General features: G+C 35.3%; 1 protein-coding gene across 3 annotated transcripts in view; it reads left to right on the top strand.

Annotated features, from left to right (window-relative positions):
* The window catches only part of Lnpep (leucyl and cystinyl aminopeptidase), a 93095-nt gene that overhangs the window by 49892 nt on the left and 18797 nt on the right, over positions 1-24406 (top strand). For all 3 annotated transcript variants that reach the window (XM_087180904.1, XM_087180907.1, XM_087180906.1), the window contains 9 exons: positions 1384-1504; positions 2132-2286; positions 3998-4111; positions 5513-5644; positions 8192-8323; positions 10920-11080; positions 11360-11448; positions 21707-21890; positions 23076-23232. In XM_087180904.1, the coding sequence (XP_087037030.1) occupies positions 1384-1504; positions 2132-2286; positions 3998-4111; positions 5513-5644; positions 8192-8323; positions 10920-11080; positions 11360-11448; positions 21707-21890; positions 23076-23232 (1245 nt within the window). The remainder of the gene's footprint in view (positions 1-1383; positions 1505-2131; positions 2287-3997; positions 4112-5512; positions 5645-8191; positions 8324-10919; positions 11081-11359; positions 11449-21706; positions 21891-23075; positions 23233-24406) is intronic.

Here is a 24406-nt window from a genome sequence, read left to right as displayed (position 1 = left end):
TTTTCTTTCTTTGTTGATCTCATAAGCCATATTCTTCTTTTTTGTGTGTGGAGAAAATGAGATGTGGTTCTGTTTTTGCTTTTGTTAGTTTTTGTTCTTACTACTGTAAGGAAAAGATAACTGAATCCTAACAAATCTGTTGTTCCACAGTCTCAGAGAGCTGATCAGCATCTTTATACAGTAATTGTGTTTTTAGAATCAACCATAAGGTCCTTGTAAGAGATGGCAAGAAAAGTTCTAAATTGTAAATCTTAAGCCCAGCTGTACTCCATTTAACATTGTTTTTTGGTTGTTTACTTTTTGGATTTTGGTTGGGAATCCAGCCTCGCCTTAGGCCTGGTAAGCATGGGCTCTACCACTGAGATACATCCTCGGCCACTACTAGTGTTTATAGAGTGTTCTCATCAAGCCCATAATGCTGTTCAAGACCTCCTTGGCTGACATAGATTGTGCTCTTTACTTTTTACTGCTTCTGTTGTTCTTAGAATTTTAATGAAGATTTCTCACTATTAAAACTCATAAAGCATGTTCTTTTAAGAAAAAGAAAAGGAAAATACCAAACTACTGTTTTCTTCTAGATATTATATTCCAGAAATGGAGATAATTACATTTTTGGGTCAGATTTCAGTTCTTACATATTTATCCCACAAAAGAAAGAATAGTCATTTAAATAATGTGGGTGATTCTTTCTGCTTTCCTTAGTGAATGCCCTGGAGTGAATAGGCCGTGGAAGATATGAATGTGTTGTTTCTTTAGCTAGTTTTAGTTTTGTGTGTCACTCAGTGTTAGCATTTTGGCTTATATATCTCACTAAGTGTTCTCAGCACTGGAAGAAAATCTGGTTAGCCATACTTACTGAGAGTATGTTGATCTCTAATCAGTTTTCTGCAATACATTTTCAAGAAATGTGAAATTTAGGCCTCGTAGGTTAACTTCAGAACTAACTCCACTGTAAGATATGACTTCACAGTATTTAGATGCCAGGCACTAGGGATAGGTACTGAACGGATAAAACTTTTTGTCCTTCAAATAATTCACGGTCTTCATAGCTTATAAGTAAGGATGGGCAACCTCAGGTAATGAAACAGGAAGAATGTAATAAAATTAAATGGGTAAATGTTTACAAATCGCTATAAGATGGCCCAAACTAGTTTATTTGCAAAGTTATGATAGCTTGAAAATACAGGAATCAATAAAGGTTTTTTTGGAGTGGTGTATGCATGAAGGTACTTGCTAAACTCTGTGGAGACTAAAATAACTATAAGTAATAGTTTCTGTCTTGAAAGATCTCATAGAAATCTGTGCATTTCTCAGATATGCTGATCCTGAATTACGGCATTTTAGTTGCATCTGTCCTCACATCCTACATAATATTCCTTTTAGATTTCTATATATGCTGTACCAGAAAAGATTGGTCAAGTTCACCATGCCTTGGAAACAACAGTGAAGCTTCTTGAGTTTTTTCAAAACTACTTTGAAATTCAGTACCCACTTAAAAAATTGGGTAAGAATCAAACAATGCCTCTGATTTTTATTGCAGTTATTACTGAGATGTTTTGAAAATGTTTTTTTGAACAGACCTTTTGTGGAAGTTACTTAAAAATAAGAAACATTGTTAATGTCTTAAAAATTGTTAAGATTGCTTGCATTCCATGAATGTATCTAAATTTGCAGCCTAAAACACTTAGAGGTTTATGGGCCTGTCACAATGATACTGTGTAAGTGAGAGTTTGCTGAGACCTTAGTCTGGAGTTTGACAAGAAAATCCTAATTCAAAAAATAAAAACTGCATAATGGGAGTTCAGGAAAGCAAGAGCATTTCAGCACTGTTCAGTGTGGATTGGCCCTAAACTTTATCCTCCTCATCTAGGAAGCTGGTTCATTGGAAGGAATTAGCCACTTTTTTTCTTTGCCAAGTGACAATGGAACAGTGACCCAAAGGGGTATGATCAGGTGTTCCTGTCTGATGGCTGAGACATCAGAACTATAGCAAGGATGACTCCATTTGTTACAGGGTATGGAAAGAATTCGCATCCTCCATAGTTATAAACTCATGGGTGAAATATTTTGGTTTAGCAAGGGAGCACCTAACATGAAATGAAGTTGATCACTTCTTTCCTCTTACATACAGATTTGGTGGCTATTCCTGACTTTGAAGCAGGAGCAATGGAAAATTGGGGCTTGCTCACCTTCCGTGAAGAGACCCTTCTGTATGACAGTAATACTTCTTCAGTGGCAGATAGAAAACTGGTTACTAAAATCATTGCTCATGAGCTAGCCCACCAGGTACTAGCAATCTGTGCCGTTACATCTTATACTTGCTGTTTACTTCGTGTCCTAGAATTTCAGAATAGATGTAGATGTTATGAATTATTCCACTTTTCTTTTAGTATTGCTTTCTTTAATAATAAAAAGATGCCTTTTTAACACAAATTTAAATTTCCAGATGAAAATGCTGTCTGTGCAGGACTTTACAGTTAAAGCATTTTCACATCCATTATTTCACTTCACAACTGCTCTAAGGTAGGTAATAATCCCATTTCACAGGTGCAGAAACTGAGGCTTGGCTTAAATAAATGATTTGTTCAACGTCACACAGCTAATAAGTAACACTGGGCCTGAAGTGTCATATTTCTTCAAGATCTTTTTCCCCCTCATAATACAAATTTCCTTTCCTTCTGACAAATGCCAGCTGCTCAGTGTAACTTTGTAAGAAAGAATCCTTTTCCGTAAGTTGCAGTCTCTTCTGACAACTCTTGAACCATAGTTGTCAAGTCTGGATTTATTCTTTTATTTTCTGCTGCAACTCCTCAATTACCTATTAATGTGAGAGAGGGATTCTGAGTAAAAGGTTAGGGTATTATTTGTATAACATGCAGAAAAAGAAAGGAAATTGCATGGGGACATAACATCCCCTCTTGTCTCAGTTGGGCCCAAGATGTGTGTGAGGATGTGGTTTGGGATGTCATGGAGTGGCATTATATGAAGGAAAAGGAAGAAGTGCTGTGGTCAGTTTACTCTCTATCTCCAGCACAATTTATTTGTGACTTTGTAGCCCTGGTGAAGACTTCTTGGGAAGCTGGCGTATGAAGCATATCTGTAATGTCCTGAATCGGCCACAGAGATAAGTTGTCTCTTGTGGGACCTCTGTGTCTGTTATTTCTTCTTTGGGACTTACAAATCATCTTTCTGTGAATCAAGTTTTCAGATAATTTCTTAGAAAAATATACTATTGTAATTCTAAAAGTATTTTATTTTAGTATCTAGTTACCCTGTCTTTTGCTGTTAATTTGAGATAAACTCTAGGCCACAGTGACTAAATTGCATGCTCTATGACCATGTTTTATTTAAAGGATTTTCACATACACTTTCTTTAGAAGAGTCTCCTATAGTTTTTTCTTTCTTTTTACTGCCTCATAGGCGAAAACTCTTGAAGATCTTGCTTTCATTTGTTTATATATATGCTAACTTTCTTTAAAAATTTTGTTTGAATTCTGATTTGAGTCACACAAACAACTGTCTTTAGCTTGGAATCTGAGAAATATGAAGTACAGACCCCTTTTCTTCCATAGAAAATCTCTTCCATAGAAAGTTTCAGCTGTAATTATAGATATAATGGGAAGTAATTTTACTAACAATACTAGAGAGTAAAAAAAAAATCATTATCTAAGAAATCCTTTTATGAGGTTGCTGAAAAGTGCTTTTATTTCCTTATATAGCATGTTTTAAAAATTAATACATATGCTAATGAATAAATATATTAATCATTCTTGCTTTTTTATTCAATTAAGATAAAATGAAAATTTCTGTTTTATTATTAGATTTAAATAATTTTTAATAAGTCTTTAATTGATTTGACTATTCTTTATTTGGATTATAATACTAGTATACTTTTAAAATATTTTAATCTGGTTATAGGAAGTTAACCTGACAATTCAGCCAATTGTTAGAAAATTCTTGAGAATATTTATATCATGTTGGTTTGTTTTCATGGCAGTGGTTTGGTAATCTGGTAACAATCCAGTGGTGGAATGATCTATGGCTAAATGAAGGTTTTGCAACATTCATGGAGTATTTCGCTTTGGAAAAAATATTCAAAGAGCTTTCCAGTGTAAGTACAGTATTTCCTTGTCCTGCTAGCTAGGAGGAAAAATAATCAACTCACATTTGCCATGTATTTTCTGTGCATTTAGGGTAATGAAAATATTTCTAGAAAGCTATAAAATTGACCCTTGTTGCTGATGTCTATCCTTTTGAGATTTAACAGTGAAAATTATGCTTTCATTTATTGGTTTCATTAAAAGGTGAAATTATGTAAGATTACATATTTTTGTCATTAAGATGACTATCTTAAATTGCACTTCTATGTTTTATTTTTAACAGATGTGGTCTATTCTGCCAGAAACAATTTAAATAAGGTTCAAAAGCCTCTTTTTGCAAAACAAAACTTTTTAATCCTGTGTATATATAGAGAAAAAAGTTAAAACATTTTGTAGCAGTACATCTCTTATCTCTGTGGGCATTCTTATAACAGCGATATATAGGTTGATACAGCCTGCCACAAACCATCTTTTGTGTCCTTTTTCAAACACTTGGAATACCATTCTGTTACAGACAGACATAATAGTGTTGTCACTGTGTTATTAGATTCTGTGAAGACATTTGCTATACTTGGGAGTATTCACTTATACCAGATCATTGTGACAGGTTTTTACCAAAATAATTCAAGCTTTGAGTGGAAAATGTAAATGTTCCTTTCAGCCCTAATTCAACTACTGAACTTCCTGGAGACATGATTCAAGTCTGCTTTAGAACAGAATTATTCTTGGAGGTTTCAGTTTGAAACTTTTATATATATGGATTCTTTAAAGGTTCAAATAATAGAAAAAATTAAATTTTAGCTAGAATTCTAAGCAGAAAAGTGGGTGTACTACTTAATTACGCAATGAGATATACAATTTCACCACTTGGTGGTGCCCAGAATGTTTTTAAACCCCTAATATATATTGTAGGGGAGCTCATCTACCAAGATCTCAGAGTTAGCTTTCTGTTAAAAAGTTTTATTTAAAATGAACTTCATTAAGAGAAATGTACATTATGTTAAAATAAAATATGGGCTATATATGAGAAATCAGCTTAAGACCCAGGTTTTTTTCTTTTTTAAATTTCAGATTTTATCTAAAAATATATTTTAACCTTTTGAGAATGTTCATCTTGAATGTCCATATTTGCCAGTTGTTTAATAATAGATTCTTAATTCCTTTTTATGTTCTTGTGTAGAAAAATGACGATTTTCATGTGTCTAGGTTATAACTTTTTAAATTTAAGGAATATGTGTGAGGGTTATGGTCTTTCTCTACTTTCAGAAATTTATATTCTGAAGTTTAGTGAAACTGGTTATTTTTTTCAGAATGACTTTAAATAGTAATTAGTATAATTACTATAAATAATTGTTGCAGTTACTCTTATCTTTGATACTGTTCATATCCTAATATGTTTAATTTTTTGCTAGTATGAAGATTTCTTAGATGCTCGATTTAAAACCATGAGGAAAGATGCTTTGAATTCATCTCATCCAATATTATCATCTGTTCGGTCTTCAGAACAAATTGAAGAAATGTTTGATTCTCTTTCCTATTTTAAGGTACTGTTTGATGTAGACAAAAAAATAACCTGTAGTAGGCGTCAAATTAATTTTATATATGAGCAAGCTGTATAATATAGATTATTTTAAAGATTACGTGAGTATTATTTTCAGCTGTCCTATTGAATTTTTAAATGTTTAAATTTTAACATTTAAATCTATTTAAATTTTGGACTTAATTTTTTGTTTTTCTTTCTGTATCTCCCTTCTAAGTTCTATGACTAGTATTCCACGCAGTCACCAAGATCTTAAGCAATGCATCTTTTAAAGTTGGTATACTCTACAAATCTTAAAGTTGCAGGGAAGGTTCACCCTTAGCTGTTTTACTCAGAATTGAGGTGTGTTCTAAAGTTTGCCAAAACAAGTAAGCAAAAAGAGATTTTAAGAATCAAAGATTGAAGTGAAGGCTCAGAAACACTGATGGGGATGAAAAAAACAAGAAAATTAGAAACATCATCATTCATATTTGCAGTGGGGGAGAGATCAGTGTTATTGCTCATTTGCCTCCTTATTCTGGTTGTCAGATTAATTGATTAATAAATTTCTCTACTAGATAGAGAAGATAATACATAAAACATGTGAGATACAATTCATGTAATTATAGAGCTCAAAGTTTAGGTGATGATTAGTTGAGTAGTAAGAGAAGTAGTATGTGCTAGAGTACAGGGAATTTCTGCATGACATGCTGAGGGATTCTTTGGAAAAAAATGGAAATTAAAATGAGTTAATAAGTAATTTTATAAAGAAAAAAGAATACTGATGACTATTTGTTTAGTGAATGCATATTTGACTACAGTGCAAGCTGCATGTGCAGTAGGGGAAGCATGAAAAAGATAGGTGAGCCCAGTTGTCAGAGGTTCTGAGTACCATAAGGAATCTGGATGTTTTGTCTGTAAGCAATGGGAAGCTTTAGAAGATTTTTCTGGCAGAGGAATGATTTGATTAAAGTTACTATTTAGGAAAAAATTTAATTAGTTTCAGTTTATAAAGTGAATGTAAGTGGGCAGAGACCTGCAGTCAGAAAATTGATGATATAGTTCAGCATGTAATGGTAAAAGTTTCAAATAAGGAGTGGTGGCAGTAAGGGTAGACAGAAAACAATGGGTATAAAAACACAGAATGGTGGTAAGGACATAGAAACAGTGACAGGGTAAGACAGGTAAGGAAGGCAGAATTTTTCCAGATTAAAGCCTGCCTTGTTGAAAATTATGAATGTTAATTAGTTTTCGTTCTGTTAATGGCAGTGTTACAGCACAGAGGAAAAAGTTGGTGATGTTGGAGAGATGGGGGCAGTGGGAAACAAGAATGAGTACTTCAGTTTATGGAACAGTTAGTAACTATGGATTTTAGAAATGAGGGTAATAGGTATTTTTTTACTTCTACTGATAATCTTGATGGCTTAACAGTGATACATTTTTGTCACATGTGAAATTCATTCAAAAACTATGTCAGTGCTTATTACTAGGCATTGCAGTAGGCACTGCTTTAGTGTAGTTGAGTTTTCCATTCTCTCAATTAGCATAGTCTAGAAGAGGAAATATAATATAAATTTCTACTGAAGATGGAGATATATGGTTTCTGTTTCAAGTTAAGAAAAACTTCAACATGTACAGTAGACAAAATAAGACATTGTTCATAAGGAAGGGGAAACTAGATGGGGGGAAGGGGGAAAGGAAGGAAGGAAAAAGGAAAAAAAATGAGAAAAGAAAAAGATGGAAGCAGAGCTTTTGTAAATAAAGAGGGGAGAAGAGTTGAGGGGAAAGGAGCGGTGGGAAAGAGGCACGATACATCATGTACAGGTACAAATTCCCTATGATGAACATGATCATTATGTATATCTAAATTGTACCAATAAAATAAAAAATAAGGACTTCACAAAGGACGTGATCATTTTGAGGTTGGGAACGATGACTTGTGTGAGTCAATATAGCATGTCCTTTATGGTAGCATACCTGGCTGTGTATTATTGGTGTATACTTGTTGCCTTATATATTCATTGGTTTCAAACACATTGCACTCAACTCTTCAAGAAGAGAGATCCTGTTAACTTCAGCAAAGTTAACAGTATAGTGTTAGTATAGTGGTATACTAAATTTAGAAAGTAATATACACCTGGCAGAGAGACTTTTGAGAGCTCTGCTAATTTATTTTGTCTGTGGCAGTATATCCTCATGGATTCAACTGATATTTAAGCATTGGGGATGGGTTGAAAATGCCATAGAGAATTTAGTATTTTTAATTTAAAATATATTTATAAATACTGAGGATGTCACTACTAACACTTGAAACAGTATACTGATCAGATACAAGGGCTCATGGTAGAAATAGCACATGTAGGAATCTCATTCTATTAATTTTTCAAATCTCTTAAAATAATGTTAAGATAATTTGAAGAGTTGATGTCGAGCTATGTGAGATTACCAAAGTATATATAAAAGTACTCTTAGAATGATTATTTTGAATTTTAGATTTCAGTACTATAACCTATAAAATTTCTTCCTTTTTTCCTCTCTTTCTCTTTTTTTTTTTTTTTTTTTTTTTGAGTAGGGAGCTTCTCTCTTGTTAATGCTGAAAACTTTCCTCAGTGAAGACGAATTTCAACACGCCCTTATTCTTTACCTGCGTAATCATAGCTATGCATCCATTCAGAGTGATGATTTGTGGGATAGCTTTAATGAGGTAAGTGACCTGGATAGTTTACTTAAGTCCTGTCTTCTTACCGAAAGAGGTCTTCTGTTTATATTTTTATCACATGTAAAAGAGTCTAGGATACTAAGGATAGTTATTTAGAAATAGCTGGATGGAGCTTGGTATATAAATATTTGTGAATAGAATATTGAATTTAAAGTCAAGAAAGGGGAGTGTACTGTCTTTTTTTGAACTATTATTATTCTGTATCTTAATGATCATTCCTAACTTGTAAGAAAGTTATCTTCTCTATATTCATAGATATTGCTATATTTTTGAAATTTGATCTTTTTTCAAAAAACTTTTCTCGTTCTTATCTTCTATTTTTTCTACCTTCTATTCTTGGTTCTATGTTGTTCTCTATGAATCTCTTGTCTTTTGAATCCAGATTACTCTCCAGTAGATGATGTTTCACAAGCTGACTGGCAGGAGCTGCTGTGTTAGTTACTTTTCTCTCATTGCTGAGACAAAATACCCGACACCTAAAGTTAAAGGGGAAGGGGTTTATTTGGCTTACAGTTCATAGAGGTTTCTGTGCGTAATCAGCCAGCTCCAAGGCAGGGATGACAAACAGGCATGGCAGACCAGAAGCAACATGGCACACACAAGGCAGCAAAGGTAAAAAGAGAGTTAACAGTGTCTCCCTGCCCCTTTTATCTCATTCAGACTACTTAGGGCCAGTAGCACTCACACCTTTAATCCTAGTGCCCTTGAGCCTAGCATTGCATCATGAGTCAAATCCAGCTTCACACACTCTAGATCAAGGCTATGATCACATGAGGCTTTGGGGGGACATCTAGACCCAAACCCTAACAGCTGCATACTGCTCTTAGGTCATTTTGTTATGCCTACAAATGCTCTAACAAGCAGTGTCATTATGTAGCAGTTATGCTTCAAAGTAGTGCATGAACCCAGCCTGCCTCATGCATGTGTGTTGAATAATCCTGACAAGCATTTGCGATTGTTACTGTGCTCTAGATGGATGGTTCTTCATGTTCTGAAAGATCACAGATGTAGTTGAAAAACTGATGAATGGTCTGGCTCTGTTCCCCAGAAAAACCACATTATGTGAACACCATTGAATACACTTTCAAAGTTTTATGGATGCTGGATTAAGAACCCTTGCTTTGAATCTTTCCCATATATACTTCCTGTTTCCTTGCCTAATCTGAATCTTAGTATTTTATAGTTATTGACTTCTTGCCCAGAAGATGTATCTTCCTTACTCTGAGTATCTTTGAGAAAAAGGGTCAGTTCTTATTAACTAACAGTTGGCTTCCAATTTTTTTCCCTCTAATCATATGGTAGCATTTCAATTGAAAGCCATGTTATTTACTTTATACCCATTATCATTATCTTATCTCTGGAGATTTAGAACATATTTGTGCCTTCTTCACTGACTCAGTTTTTGCATCATGATGTACTATCCCAATCCTTAACAGTGTCCTCAGTGTTTTCAGCATTCACATTAAATGATGCACTGGCCTTTTCATTTCGGTATTGCTTCAAACACCTAAAAGTACCTTGCTTTTCTTCCCACCCTCTTGTCTAGAAGTAAATGTGTAAGACATAGGAGAAAGACAAGATTAATGTCACAATAAATTGGGAAATTGCTCCATTCTTTTGTGCTTTAAATAAATGGGCCTCTGGTGACTGTGATAAGGCCTGCCATAATGGTGTAATGTTCTGAATTTAGGCACATGACTTTTTTCACATCTATATATAATCACTGATGCCAGATGTCTTGGTGAGAGTGGGCTTTAAAGGTCTATAAACTTCTGACCTAGAGTCTAGCTTTGGGGATAAGTTCATGTATTCTCTAGAAAAGAAAATCTTAGCCACCAAGAAAGTTTACCAGTGTTTTCTAAAGAAATTTAAACTCAGGAACTGACTCTTGTGCTGCTGCTTCTTTCTGGCACTCCCACAGAATTAAGTCTTTAAAAATGAATACTTACAAGGCAGAGGGTAGGAGAATAAAAAGAAACCTAGACTTAGCTGATTCACAGTATTAGTAGCTATGCCATTCTAGGATGCATTTTAATCATATCTTCTAAATCGTAGTATTGTGACCTGAAAGAGTGCTTGTACCTTCTTAGGGATTTTAATCTTAAAGAATTTAAGGATGTTAATCTTTCTTGGTTTTTTGAGACAGAGTCTTGCTCTGTATTTCAAGCTGGCCTTGAACTCACTATGTAGCCTAGGCTTCCTTGAACTTGTGGTGATCCTCCTGCCTCAGGCTCTCAAGTGCTGAGATTACAGGTGTGTGCCACCACGCCCAGCTTCAAGGATGTTGATCTTAGTGAACTCTTGGTTGACCTCATTTGTGCTGCTTTTCAATGTAATCTGTTTCTCACATCTTTAGTTATCACTCAGTTCTGTTCCAGGTTATTTTTCATTTAGTAAGTGTCTCTCTTTGTCTAGATTAGAAATGTAAATTCAGCTCAGCATTAATGCCTTTTTAATATTAACCTTCAATGTAGTCTTTATAAAATGAGCTAGGGAAAAGAAAAGGTATAGATGAATTAAACTGTAAGAATTTTAAACTAATTTTTATCTTTAAGCAAAAATATGTATTCTTGTTTTATAGGTTACAAACAAAACACTAGATGTAAAGAAAATGATGAAAACCTGGACCCTGCAGAAAGGATTTCCTTTAGTGACAGTTCACAGGAAAGGAATGGAACTGTCTATAAAACAAGAGAGATTCTTCTTAAGTATGAAACCTGAAATCCAGCCTTCAGATGCAAAGTACATATACTCTTTCATTCTATGCTACCTCTTTTTTTTCCTTTAGGATTTTTAAATGTTTTATAATCATAAGTTCTTACAAAATCTAACAATATTATCCCTGTCTGGGAATTGCTTTAAAAATTTCATTTTCATGCTGAGGTATTAAAAAGAGAGCTAGGGGCCGGGGATTTAGCTCAGTGGTTTCGCCGCCTGCTGCGCAAGTGCAAGGACCCGAGTTCGATCCCCAGTACAAAAAAAAAAAGAGAGCTAATCTTAACAATATTTTTTTTTTTACAGCTACCTGTGGCATATTCCAATATCCTATGTCACTGATGGAAAAAATTATTCAGAATATCGAGCAGTATCATTACTGGACAAGAAATCAGGTCTGACTGTAATTAACACCTTTTTGATAAGAAATTGCAAACAGCATAATTTTTAAAAATTTTATTGGTACATTTTAGGTATACAATATAATGATATTCATCATTGGAAGTTTGTTCCTTTAAAAAATATATCTTGGTTCTTATTTTTTCCCTATTCCCCTGCCCTCCCTTCAACCCCTCCACCTGTCCCTATTTACAAAGACTTTGTTTCCATTTTTTCCTTTTCTCATATTTATTCCTTTCCCTTCTTTCCTTTCTCCAACCCCTCCCACTTCCCCTTCCCCTTTGGACCTTTTCTTCCTATTTTACATTATCTATTTATACCTTTTGATTTTTATTTACACTTGCAAATATCATAATTTTGAAAATCAGACTAAAGAGCAGATAAGATATTACACATCCCATTGTGTATACTCTGAACTGTTTTTTTAAAGTAAGATTGATTCTGGGTATGTGGAACGGCCTTTACTTCTAAGAAATACATACAAAAAGTTGCAAGGAATGCCTGGCAGTCCTGGTAGAACCTAGAAAATAGCAAATATTTTATTTTCATGCCCTGGATAAATATTTCATGTTACAAAATTCAGAGTAATGAAAGTAGAGCAGTTTCTTAAAACGTGCTATCTACAGTGTACTCTCTAAGGGTGGGCTGTTGCAACTGCATTTTAACAAGTCTCCTGGGTGATTTATGTGCACAATAAAGGTCAATTCAAGGCCTGGATTTAGAGTAGATAATTATGATATGCCCTGCAGACAGAACATTTATTTTTGGTAATGAGAAGATGGGACAAAAAGCTGTCATAGCAAGGAAGAGGAAGATAATAAAGAAGGAGAAGGATGAGCACCCTTAATCCAAAAATACAAAATCTAAAACATTTTGAGCTCCAACAGGACATTCAAAATGCTTTAGATTTTTGGACCATTTCAGACTTCAAAATTAGCCATACTCACCCAGTAAAATCTATGAAAATACTCCAGTATCTGAAAAAAAGAAAAAACAACTCAAATCTCAAGCACTTCTGGTCTCAAGCATTTCAGGTAAGGGATAGTCTGTATACGGTGACTCACAAGTTGTTGATAAAAAGCCGTGGAAGCATAGCTTGTGACCGTCTGTTAAATACCACTGTGATGTGCCACACTATGTATCCTCTTAATCTGTGTCCTAAAATAACATAAGACTCTTCAGTTCTGTAGAAGCCATTAATGATGCTTTAAATTTATGTAAAAGGGAAAAATTCTATTGAATTTGAATCTGGTGTTCAAGCGCATATATATATATATATATATATACACACACACACACACACACACATACATACTTTTTTTTTTTTTTTTTTTTTGGTACCGGGTGTTGAACTCAGGTCCTTGCGCTTGCGCAGCAGGCGGTGAAACCACTGAGCTAAATCCCCAGCCCCAAGCATATATTTTTGAGAAGTGAATGTAGGAACTGAGCCAGATTGCCTTGTTCACTTCTTGGCTGTTAATTTTAGGTGAGCTTTGTGACCTCTCTGAGCCTCATTCTCTCAAATACAGAATGGAGATGGTAATTATACATACCTTGTAAAGAGCGGTAGTGAGGATTATGTGAGTTGATTCATGTAAAACTCCTAAAATAGTGCCTCGTGTGTTTTGTGCTATATAAATGTTATTTATTATCACTAATGTTATTGACATATGTATCATAATATATATATATAATAATAATATATCCACATTACACAAAATTTGGAAAATGAAAACCAAATCTTATTATCCTGCCATAACTAGTCTCTTAATTATTTCTTTCCAGTCATTTGAAAGATACTTAGTTGAAATAATTATATAAATGTGATTTTTTTTTGTATTAAATTCTTTTATTGGTACATTGTAGGTATACAACACAATTACATTTCTCATTGGGAATTGTACCTTTACATAATGCATCTTGGTTCTTATTTTTTCCCCATTCCTAGCCCTCCCATCATGCCCTCCACCCTTCCCTATTTACAAAGACTTTATTTCCATTTTTTCCATTTCTCAGCATTTTTTCCTTTCCCTTCTTTCCTTTCCCTTGCCCCTCCCACTACCCCCCCTTTGGACCTTTTCTTTCTATTTTACATTATCGATTATTCATTCTAATCATTGGTACATTTTAGGTATACAATATAATGACATTCATCATTGGAAATTTGCACCTTTACATAGTCTCTCTTGGTTCTTATTTTTCACCCTTGCCCAGCCCTCCCTTCAATCCCTCCAGTCCTCCCTATTTACAAAGATTTTGTTCCTATTTTTCCATTTTCTCATATTAATCCTATTCCCTTCTATCCTTTCCCCTAGCCCTCCCACTTCCTTCCCCTTTGCCCCTTTTATTCCTATTTCACATTACCTATTATACATTTCGTCCTTATTTACACTTTCAGTTTCTCACACCAGAGAAACTATTCAGTATTTATACATGTGTGTCCTATTTATTTCACTTAAGAGTATCGCCTCAATGTGCATCCACTTAGCTATAAATGTCTCTAATTTCTCATTTTTTATGGCTGAGTAGTACTCCATTTTATTAAAAAACCACATTTTCTTTATCCAGTCTCCAGTTGATGGGCATTTGGGCTGTTTCCAAGTTTTAGCTATTACAAACTGTGCTGCTATGAACATGGGTGCACATATATCACTGTGGTATGATTCTTTTAAATCTTTGGGGAAGATCCCCAGTAGTGGAATAATGGGGTCAAATGGGACTTCCAGTCCTAGTTCTTTGAGGTATCTCCATACTGATTTCCACAGTGGTTGCACCAGTCTACACTCCCACCAGCAGTGGAGCAGGGTTCCTCTTTCCCCACAGCCCCGCCAGCATTTGTTATTGGTTGATTTCATGATAGCAGCCATTCTTTCTGGAGTGAAGTGGAATCTCAGCGTTGTTTTCATTTGCATCTCTCGAATGACCAATGATGTTGAACATTTTTTCATGTATTTATTTGCTATTTCTACTTCTTTGTCTGAGAAATGTCTGTTCGTTTCAGATGCCCATTTTTGGATTGGGTCTTTAAATTTGGGAGGTCTGATCTTTTTAAGTTCTTTATAGATTCGAGATAGTAGACCTTTGTCTGAGGAAGAGCAGGTGAAGAATTTTTCCCACATTGTGGGTTGTCTCTTCACACTTCTGGTGGTTTCTCTTGCTGTGCAGAAACTTTTTAATAAGAAGAGATCCCATTTGTTGATTGTTTGTGCTAGTTTACAGGCAACTGAGGTTTTGTTCATAAAATCTTTTCCTACACCGATGTCTTCAAGGGTTCTACCTAACCTCTGTTCCAACTGGTTTAGAGTTTCTATTTTAATATTTAGATCTTTAATCCATTTTGATTTTAGTTTAGTGCATGGTGAGAGATATAGGTTTAGTTTTAATCTTTGACAAGTTGAAACCCAATTATTCCTACACCATTTATTAAAGAGGCTGTCTTTCCTCCAGTGAGGGTGTTTGGCTCCTTTGTTGAAGATGAGATGGCTGAGTGTGTCTGGAGTTGTTTCTGCATCTTCTAATCTGTTCCACTGTTTCTCTGGTCTGTTTCTTTGCCAGTACCATGGTGTTTTTATCACAGTAGCTTTGTAGTATAGTTTCAAGTTGGGGATCGTGATACTCCCTGCCATGTGTCTGTTACCTAGAATTGGTTTTGCTATTCTGGGTCTCTTCTTGTTCCAAATGAATTTTTGGATTGTTTTCTCAAGGTTCGTGAAGTATGGGGCTCAGATTTCAATTGGGATTGCATTGAATCTGTATAGCAGTTTTGGAATTGTGACCATTTTCACTGTGTTGATCCTTTCTACCCAGGAGCAGGGGATGTCTTTCCATTTTCTGATATCATCTTCAATCTCTCTTTTCAGAGTGCTATAGTTTTCAGAGAAGAGGTCTTTGATTTCTTTTGTTAAGTTGATTCCTAGGTATTTCAGTTTTTTGGATGCTATTGTGAAAGGCATTATTTGCCCTATTTCTATGTCAGTCTGTTGTTCGTGTAGAGGAAAGCTATTAATTTTTGTGTGTTGACGTTGTATCCAGCTACTCTACTGAATTTGGTTATTAAGTCTAGAAGACTTTTGGTGCAGTTCTAGGGGTCTTTAACATAGAGTATCATGACATCTTCAAATAATGACAATTTGACTTCTTCATTTCCTATCTTTAGTCCTTTTATTTCTTTCTCTTGTTTAATTGCTATGGCTACTGTTTCCAAAACTAAATTGAACAGGAGTGGTGATAGTGGACATCCTTGTCTTGTTCCTGATTTTAGTGTGAAAGATTTCAGTTTTTGACCATTTAGTATGATTTTGGCTATTGGTTTTTCATAGATGGCTTTTATCAGTTTGAGGTAGAAACTATCTATTGCAATTTTTTGTAGGGTTTTTATCATAAATGCCTGTTGGATTTTGTCAAATGCTTTTTCTGGATCTATGGAGATAATCATATGGTCTTTGTCCTTGGCTCTATTGATATAGTGTATTACATTGATTGATTTTTGTATGTTGAATTATCCCTGCATCCCTGGAATGAATCCCACTTGGTCACGTGCATGATTTTCTTGATGATCTTCTACATTCTTTTTACCAGTATCTTATTAAGGATTTTTGCATTTTGTTAGTGAGATTGGCTTATAGTTCTCTTTTTCGGTTGGGTCTTTCTCTGCTTTGGGGATCAAGGTGATGCTTGCTCCCAGGAATGAATTCAGGAGTATTGCTTCCCTTTCAATTTCATTGAAGAGTTTAAACAATAGTGGCAGTAGTTCCTCTCTAAATGTCTTGTAGAATTCAGCAGTGAAGCCATCCAGGACCTGTACTTTTCTTAGTTACTAAGTTTTTAATTACGTTTTCAATTTCATTGATTGATATTGGGTTGTTTAGAATTTTTTAGGTCTTCTTCGTTCAACTTTGGTAATTCATATGTATCTAGAAATCTGTCCATTTTTTCAGTGTTTTCCATCTTATTGGCATATAGGTTCGTAAGTAGGTATTGATGATCTTCTGGATTTTTGCTGGGTCTGTTGTAATTTCACCCTTTTCATTCCTAATTGAATAGATTTGGGCCTGTTCTTTCCTTTTTCTGATAAGGATGGCTAAGGGTTTGTCAATTTTCTTTATTCTTTCGAAGAACCAATTCTTTCCTTCATTAATTTTTTGTATCGTTCTCTTAGTCTCCATTGAATTGATTTCTGCTCTGATCTTTATAATTTCCTCCCTTGTATGAGCTTTGGGTTTGTCCTGCTCTCCTTTTTCTAGAAGCTTGAGGTTCAGCATCAGGTTGTTTAATTGGGCTCACTCTGTTTTCCTGATATGAGTATTCATTGTTATGAATTTCCCTCGCAATACTGCTTTCATTGTGTCCCATAGATTCCAATATGTTGTATTGTTATTGTCATTTAATTTTAGGAACTGTCTGATTTCTTCTTTAATTTCCTCTGTGATCCATTGGTTATTCAGAAGTATGTTGTTTGATTTCCATGTGTTTATGAAATTTTTGCAGTTTCTTTTGCTGTTGATCTCCAATTTCATCGCACTGTTGTCTGATAATGTACAGACGATAACTTCAGTTCCTTTGCACTAACTTAAACATGTTCTGTGAGCGAGTATGTGGTCTCTTTTTGGAGAACAACCTGTATGCAGCTGAAAAGAATATATATTCTGATTTTGTGGTGTGGAATACTCTGTAAATATCTGTTAAGTTCATTTGTTCAAGAGTTCAATTGAGTTCTAGTATTTCATTACTTATTTTTTGTCTAGTTGATCTGTGTGTGACAGTGGGGTGTTGAGGTCCCCCCCTACAATTGTATTAGTGCATATATGACTTTTCCGGTCCATTAGTTATTTGTTTTATATAGTTGGGTGCACAAGTGTTTGCTGCATAGATATTTATGATTGTCATCTCTTCCTCTTGGATTGTTCCCTTTACAAGGATGTAGTGTCCTTCTTCTTCTCTCTTAATCAGGGTTGGTCTGAAATCTAATTGATCTGCAAAGAGGATAGCTACTCCTGCTTTTTGGGGGGTTCCTGTCACATGAAGTATTGTTTTCTACCCTTTAAGTTTCAGTCTATGAGTTTCTTTTTGAATGAAGTGTGTTTCTTGTATGCAGTATAGTGTTGGATTTTGCTTCTTGACCCACTCTGCCAGTCTATTTCTTTTGATTGGTGAATTGAGACCATTAACATTGATGGTTATAACTGATACGTATTGACTTCTCATTGTCATGACTTTTTCTTTTTGTTGGATTTTTCCCCCTTTACATTTAATTTCTTGTCACACCAGATGGATTCATTCTGTTGGGCTTCCTGGAGTTGTGATCCTCATTGTTTTTTCCTTAGATATTGTGTAAAATTTTTTGGAGTCCTGGTTTGGTATTCATGAAGTTCCTAAGGTGCTCTTTGTCATGAAAGTATGTTATTTTTCCCATCAATTTTGAAAGATAGTTTTGCAGGGTACATCATTCTGGGTTGGAGGCTGTTTTCCTTAAGGGCTTGGAATACATCACTCCAAGCTCTTCTTGCCTTGATGGTTTGTGTTGAAAAGTCTGCTGTGATTAAAATGGGCTTTCCTTTGTATGTGATTTGTTTCTTTTCTCTAACTGCTTGTAGAACTTTGTTCTTCTGTTGTGTTTCTGGAATCTTAACAATTATATGCCTATGTGTAGATTTTTTTAATCAAGGCTAGTTAGAGTCTTATATGCCTCACTTATCTGTATGTCAGGTTATTTTCTCCTGTTTGGGAAGTTTTCTGCCATCACTCCTGTGAACAGTTGTTTAATGTCATCTGCATTCTCTCCTGTTTCTTCATTGACTCCAATCAGTCTTACGTTATTCTTCTTTTGCATTGTCTAGCAGCTGCTGGATTGATTTCTTGTGGTCCCTTACAATTTTAAAGCAATTTTTCTTTTCCTGGTTACTAATTAAAATCTCATCTACTATATCTGAAATTCTGTCCTCACATTGGCTCATTCTGCTCTGTAGACTTTAAGTGGAGATTTTAATCTCATGGAAATCTGTTTGCATCTGTTTTATGGATTCCATTTGTTTCTTATGTTGGGATTCCATCATGTTCCTGAGCTCCTCTCTAGATTTATTAATCATGTCTTGCACTATGAGCACAATCTCTGCTGTTATGTGAGAAATTATTTCTGATTTCATTTTTTCCAGATCCTCTTTTGTTGCCAGTTCAGGGAGTCCAGGTGGTTGAATTTCAGAGTGTTCCATCTCATTCCCTTTGGGGTTGCTGTAGATGATCTGGAAGTCTGGTTTTGAGACTTGTTTACGTGTTTTCTCACTTTGACCGGGGGTGGGGGGGTGGGTTGCTTTTGGCGCCCGCGTGGCTCACCTCTGCACTGTGAGCGGTGGAACAGCAGCCTGGAAGCCCCTTCCACTGGGCTGGAAATGGTAGAACGGCCACCCAGAAGCCCCTACCTCTGCGCTGGGAGCAGTGGAAAGGCCGGGAATGCTTTTTCACAAGGAGAATACAGTTGGACTGTGTGTATCGTAGTAGCCCTCTGGAAAATACTAGACATCACCTTTTGTAACTTTGTAGTAAAAACATACTTTCTGTTTCAGTGCCTTAATGTTCCTTTGTGAAACAGTCGTTTTCATAGTTCATTGACAAATAGCTTTTTAAAATCACAATCAGATTACTTCATCGGAGTTTTTGCCATTTAAGATTGAAGTTATTCCCTCTTTTTTACTACTCAATGGACTATGAAGATTGAACTGTTAATCTGTTAAGGTTTATAATTAAAAACATGAGGGTAGCCTCTTCCACATCTGAGCTCCAGGATGTAGTTACCTCCTTTGTGTTCGAAGCTATTATTTTTTAATACTTGTGGTTTTAAGGTCCTACATTCCAGATCATTGAAAAGACCTGAAAGAGACTAATATGTTGATTCTTTAGATAATAGCTCTTCTTTCTGTGCTGTTGGCTACACTGCCTGTGTTCTGTCAGCTTGATGACAGTAATAGTTTCAAATACACTCCCTGCTGTTCTCCTCTTCTCTACCATCTGGGCTTGGGCTTGGATAGGTTTACAACAAGGCAACTTGTTTATCAGGTGGGGTACTCAGTATTTCATGATTTCTGCATCCATCCAGTGAAACAGTTGTCGTGCTTACCATTTCTTGTCTCGTGTTTTGGACAGTGGAGATTTGGGCTGTGCAGCCTTTCTTCCCAAGGACTTTTCTTGAAAAAAGCTCTCTGGGAGATTGTGTTTGGTGACCTGGAGAATGTTGATTTTTTTTTATTAACTCATGATAAAGTTAATTTCATTAGTGATAAAGTTTGTTAAAAATGGCTCCAACTTGAAGCAGCTATTGTTGCCATGACAAATATTCCTTGGAACAGTATTCTGCTCTGAAAAAAGGAATAAACCTATTTAATCGATCTTTCCCACCTGCTGCTATGTCAGCAGTACAACATAATTTAGTATGGAATTTTTTTTTTTTGGTACCAGGTATCGAACTTGGGTCTTTGCGCTTGCGCAGCAGACGGCGAAACCACTGAGCTAAATCCCCTGCCCCAGTATGGAATTTTTTAATGAAAAACTGATAGATCCTGTTAAGATGTGATCAGAGTGCTGTTTCCATCTTAGATATCTTTTGCAATATCAATAGAATTGGAGTTTCAAAGATATTAAAAGAATCTGATAAATTTGAATATTTCATGCTTTAAAGTTAATAAACCCCTAAAGCTTCAGGTACTGATATATAATTCTTGAGTTTAAAATGTGATTCTAAAGCATTTTGTATACAAAAAAATTTTGCTACAGAAGTATAAATGATAGTAAAGAAATATTAAAACAATCTAAGTGTTTCAAAATAGGAGACTAAGCTGTGGTAAAGTGTAGGAAAAAACTTGACAGAAGAAATAGTCTTCAAAATGCTCATTGTCTCAGTTTAGATTATTTTTCTAATCTCTATTCTTTCTCCTTAATTTTAACAATTTTTAAAATATTCGTTAGATATGGGAGCAAAATTACATCATAAATCTCTGTAACCTGTTTAGATATGATTTAAAACTATGTGCCATGATATAGTCATTATTTTTTCATTCTTTTTTAAATATCTTTTTAAATACATTGTTTTAGAGGCTGAGATATTGAGCAGTGAATAAAATAGCCTGTGGGGCTTATATTCTAATAAATAGCAAACCTCAAGATGCTTATTAGAATCATACTTTATATTGAATCCACACTCTTTTTGCCAATTTTAAAGGATCTTGTTCAGTAATTTTAAGGATTTTTAAAATTCATACTTCTATCTTGTAGTAAGTTAGCTCCCTGTCATTTTCATATTAGTTGAAAAAATTTCATAGACATTTCTAATATTTCTCTCAGCATTTATATATGTAATGATAGGGATCCAAAAAGCACATAGCACTTTTCTGTTAACTCAGTTTTTATGTGTTTGTTCCTAATGAAACTTTCAAGTTTCCCTTTATTTTGCTAGCTTTGAATTATGTGACTTTTCTACTTAGCTCTGTTTTTCTTTTGCTAACATGAGAAAAGACAAAGGCTGAGATGGAAAACATTTTATATAAATCTCTCATGGTTCCCCCCACTCTCCTACTCTACACAATTTCCCTTCTTCCTCTGTCTCTCTTCCAGTCATAATGAATGTAGGAGTCAGGTCAGTGCATGGATGCCATGTACACTTTCTCTCTGGGTCTTAAACACTTAGATCCCTACTAAGCCTTTTCACCATGCTAATTCCTTTACTATATTCTGAAGTCACTTAGAAGAAACCTCTCCTGACCTTTCCTACTGAGTGAAACATTTCTTACATGTACTGCCACTCAGTATCATGTTTTTTTCCATCAATAACATTATGTGATATTGTACTTAGCCAGTGGTGGCAAACCTATGGCATGCATCCCTTAGCTGACTGTTATCATTGTAAACTCTTAAGAAGTTCACCATCAGGGCTGGGGATTTAGCTCAGTGGTTCGATCCCCATTACCAAAAAAAAAAAAGTTCACCATCAATGCATTAGACCATAAAAGCAGAGACATATTTACCTTGTTCACCATTTGCTTTCCTATGCCTAGCACAGACCCAGTAGTGCACAGAAAATAAATAATTCTTGAAAGAGTGATGATCTTCATTTGCATGAAAACAGGTGCACAAAAAAGGCATTTAGTTTTTTACTAAAATGGTTAAGAATAAAAATATGCCATGTTAACTTTGAAACGAAAGCACTTATTTAAAATTTTTTTGTGCTGTGTTATTCTCTCTGAAAGTCTCATTTATGATCTATCATAGGTACCATCAATCTTACAGAACAAGTCCAGTGGGTCAAAGTCAATGCAAACATGACTGGCTATTACATTGTACACTATGAAGATGATGACTGGGCCGCACTCATCCAGCAGTTGAAAAGAAATCCTTATGTCCTGAGTGACAAAGACCGAGCCAACCTCATCAACAACATCTTTGAGCTTGCAGGGTAGAGTATTTTTGGTTTCGGTGGTTGTAGTTCTGTTTTGTTTTTTAGACAAGTGTTATTGATATAAAGAACATTTCAGAAAAACAGTTTGAAAGAACTAGTATGTATAGACTGTTAGGTACAATTCATTTGGATGATTAGGAAAATATAAGACATGCTCTTTGCTTTCTGGGACTTTTAGAAACATCAGCTGGGCATGGTGGCACATGCCTGTAATCCCAGCACTCTGGAGACAAGTTCGAGGCCAGCCTGGGCTACACAGTGAGCTCAAGACCAGCCAGAACTACATAGCAAGACCCTGTCTCAAAAAACAAACAACAAAGAAGCCAGAAACATCAGCTACAAATGTATTGAACAGTTAAATAACATAGAACAAGCAGGGTTACATACTTTGCTGCAAACATTACTTAGGACTTCAAGCTTTGTTTTGTTTTGTGAGAGAATTCTTTTCAAGCAGCAATGAGTCCCGGCATGAAGCTCAGTTCTTACTGGTTGGTTTGACCAACACCTCTGATAGCTGGAGCCTTTTCATCTGCATACTATTTGCCTTCCCAACAGCTTCACACATTATAAAATCACAAAGCCAATAATAGAAGTGGCCTCTTCTAAAGATATGCTCTGAACAGATTACCAGTTAAGGTTGGTAGTAGACCTGGAAGCAGGAGGACCACTCAAGAGGATGCCTTTTGACCACTCTTGACCTTCTCATTTTGGTTGATTTATTGTGAAATGGCCTTCTCATATTGGCCATCATCATTATTATTTCTGTAAAATGGTTAATTTTAAAAATATACACACTAAATTCACAGTGGACATTGTATTTAATAAGTTTGACAAATTCTCATACAACAGTAAAACTTTTTTTCTGATTCAAATACTCTCTATACCATTTCTTTTCCTCTCAATTTAATAAATAGATGTGATACTTTTACTGAATCAGTAGCAACTTACAGGTGACTCATGAAACAGCAAAGTGAGCTATTATGTATCTTTCTCTTGAAGTGAACCTTTAACCTTGGCTTACATGAACTTACAGATAATAGTATCGGGTCTAACTGCAGAATGGCACTCTAAGCTTAAATGTTTTATCTTCAAGACTCACCATCTAGTGATATAGTTTCTAGCATGCCTGGAGTGTTTCTGTGCATCTTAGCATATTCACTTTTCCTTTCTTTTATCCTTTAGCCTAGGCAAGATGCCTCTGCAGAGGGCCTTTGATTTGATTGATTACCTTAGAAATGAGAATCATTCTGCACCCATCATTGAAGCCCTGTTCCAGACAGGCCTCATCTTTCACCTCCTTGAAAAACTGGGGCACATGGATCTGGCCTCAAGACTGGTGGTAAGTCTGCCTTTGTTACCTGTCTTTAATATTGATATACAAAATTCACTCAGTGGGCTGAAAAAGCAACCACTTAAATTCCATTTTCTTCACTGTGCTGATTGTGAAATCTTTACTTTGAATCAAAATGTTATTGCTTACCATGATAAAGGCTTAGTAGGAAGTAGTCTTACTTGAATGTCAGACTACAGACTTTTGGCACTGCTGTCAAAACAGGGCACATAAAAAGCAAATTTCTCTATTTGAGATTTTTTCTTTTATATAATAAATGTTTTATATAGGCCCTTTTGCAAAGTAGGTTTCTCCATTAATCTACTAGTGGTCATTATAATTATGTTTGCACTAAGAATATCCTTCTCAGGAGTCTGGCCAACTACTCTCCAATGGGTAAGAGTATCTCACCAAGCACTAAGGGAGCCTTGTTATTGGAGACTTTACCTTTGTTAGATCTGATCTCCTGATCATAACAGTTGTTATTTAGACACTTGCAGTATTAAATTACTTATTGAGTCTTTAAAGCTAGGAATGGTAATGATAAATTCTTTTTACCTAGTTCTCTCAATCAGCATATTATGGCAGCCAGGCTTGCTTTTAAAATCAGGTTTTCCAGGAACTCAGGCAGAAGGCAGATTTTAGGAAAAGGAAGAAAATATTGGATCAGGAATTAGAGTAAGTCTTTTAGGGTTTTGGTATCTTCATTGGTAAAGAAAGGGATTGGATTAAATCATTTTTAAAACAACCTCTTTTCTGCCTTTATTGCTGACCTACTACAAGTCTTCTGTGATGAGTTCTTTGTCATTTTCAGAGGAGAGAGAACGCAGGGCAAGGGGCAAGAGCACCCCCACACACACAGGCACACAAGCTTCTGATTTGACTCCAAAGGAGGAACCCCATCCCTACTCATGCTTAAGTAGGATGACTTCTGAGCCTGCTTCTAATGTTAAGATTTTTACTATTTTCTGTTTCATAAGGCTTTCAACCAGCAGCCCTGGGAGAAACCAGTACTTGGAACATGACCTGACTCACAGTGACCTTCAGTAAATGTCGAGTGAAATATACTAGAAACAAATGCATCTGAGTGCTTAGTATATTCTACACACTCTTGCTTAGTGTTTAGTGTAGATTACTTCATTTAATCCTTCACATTGCCAATATAGACATTTCTACCCCCATT

The sequence above is a fragment of the Heterocephalus glaber genome, unplaced genomic scaffold, assembly GCF_053883595.1.
Source record: "Heterocephalus glaber isolate CG9 unplaced genomic scaffold, H.glaber_assembly_v1.0 deba00001465, whole genome shotgun sequence".
NCBI classification, from domain to species: domain Eukaryota; kingdom Metazoa; phylum Chordata; class Mammalia; order Rodentia; family Bathyergidae; genus Heterocephalus; species Heterocephalus glaber.
The sequence above is the reverse complement of the archived record's forward strand: the minus strand, read 5'-3'. Positions and strand labels throughout refer to the sequence as shown.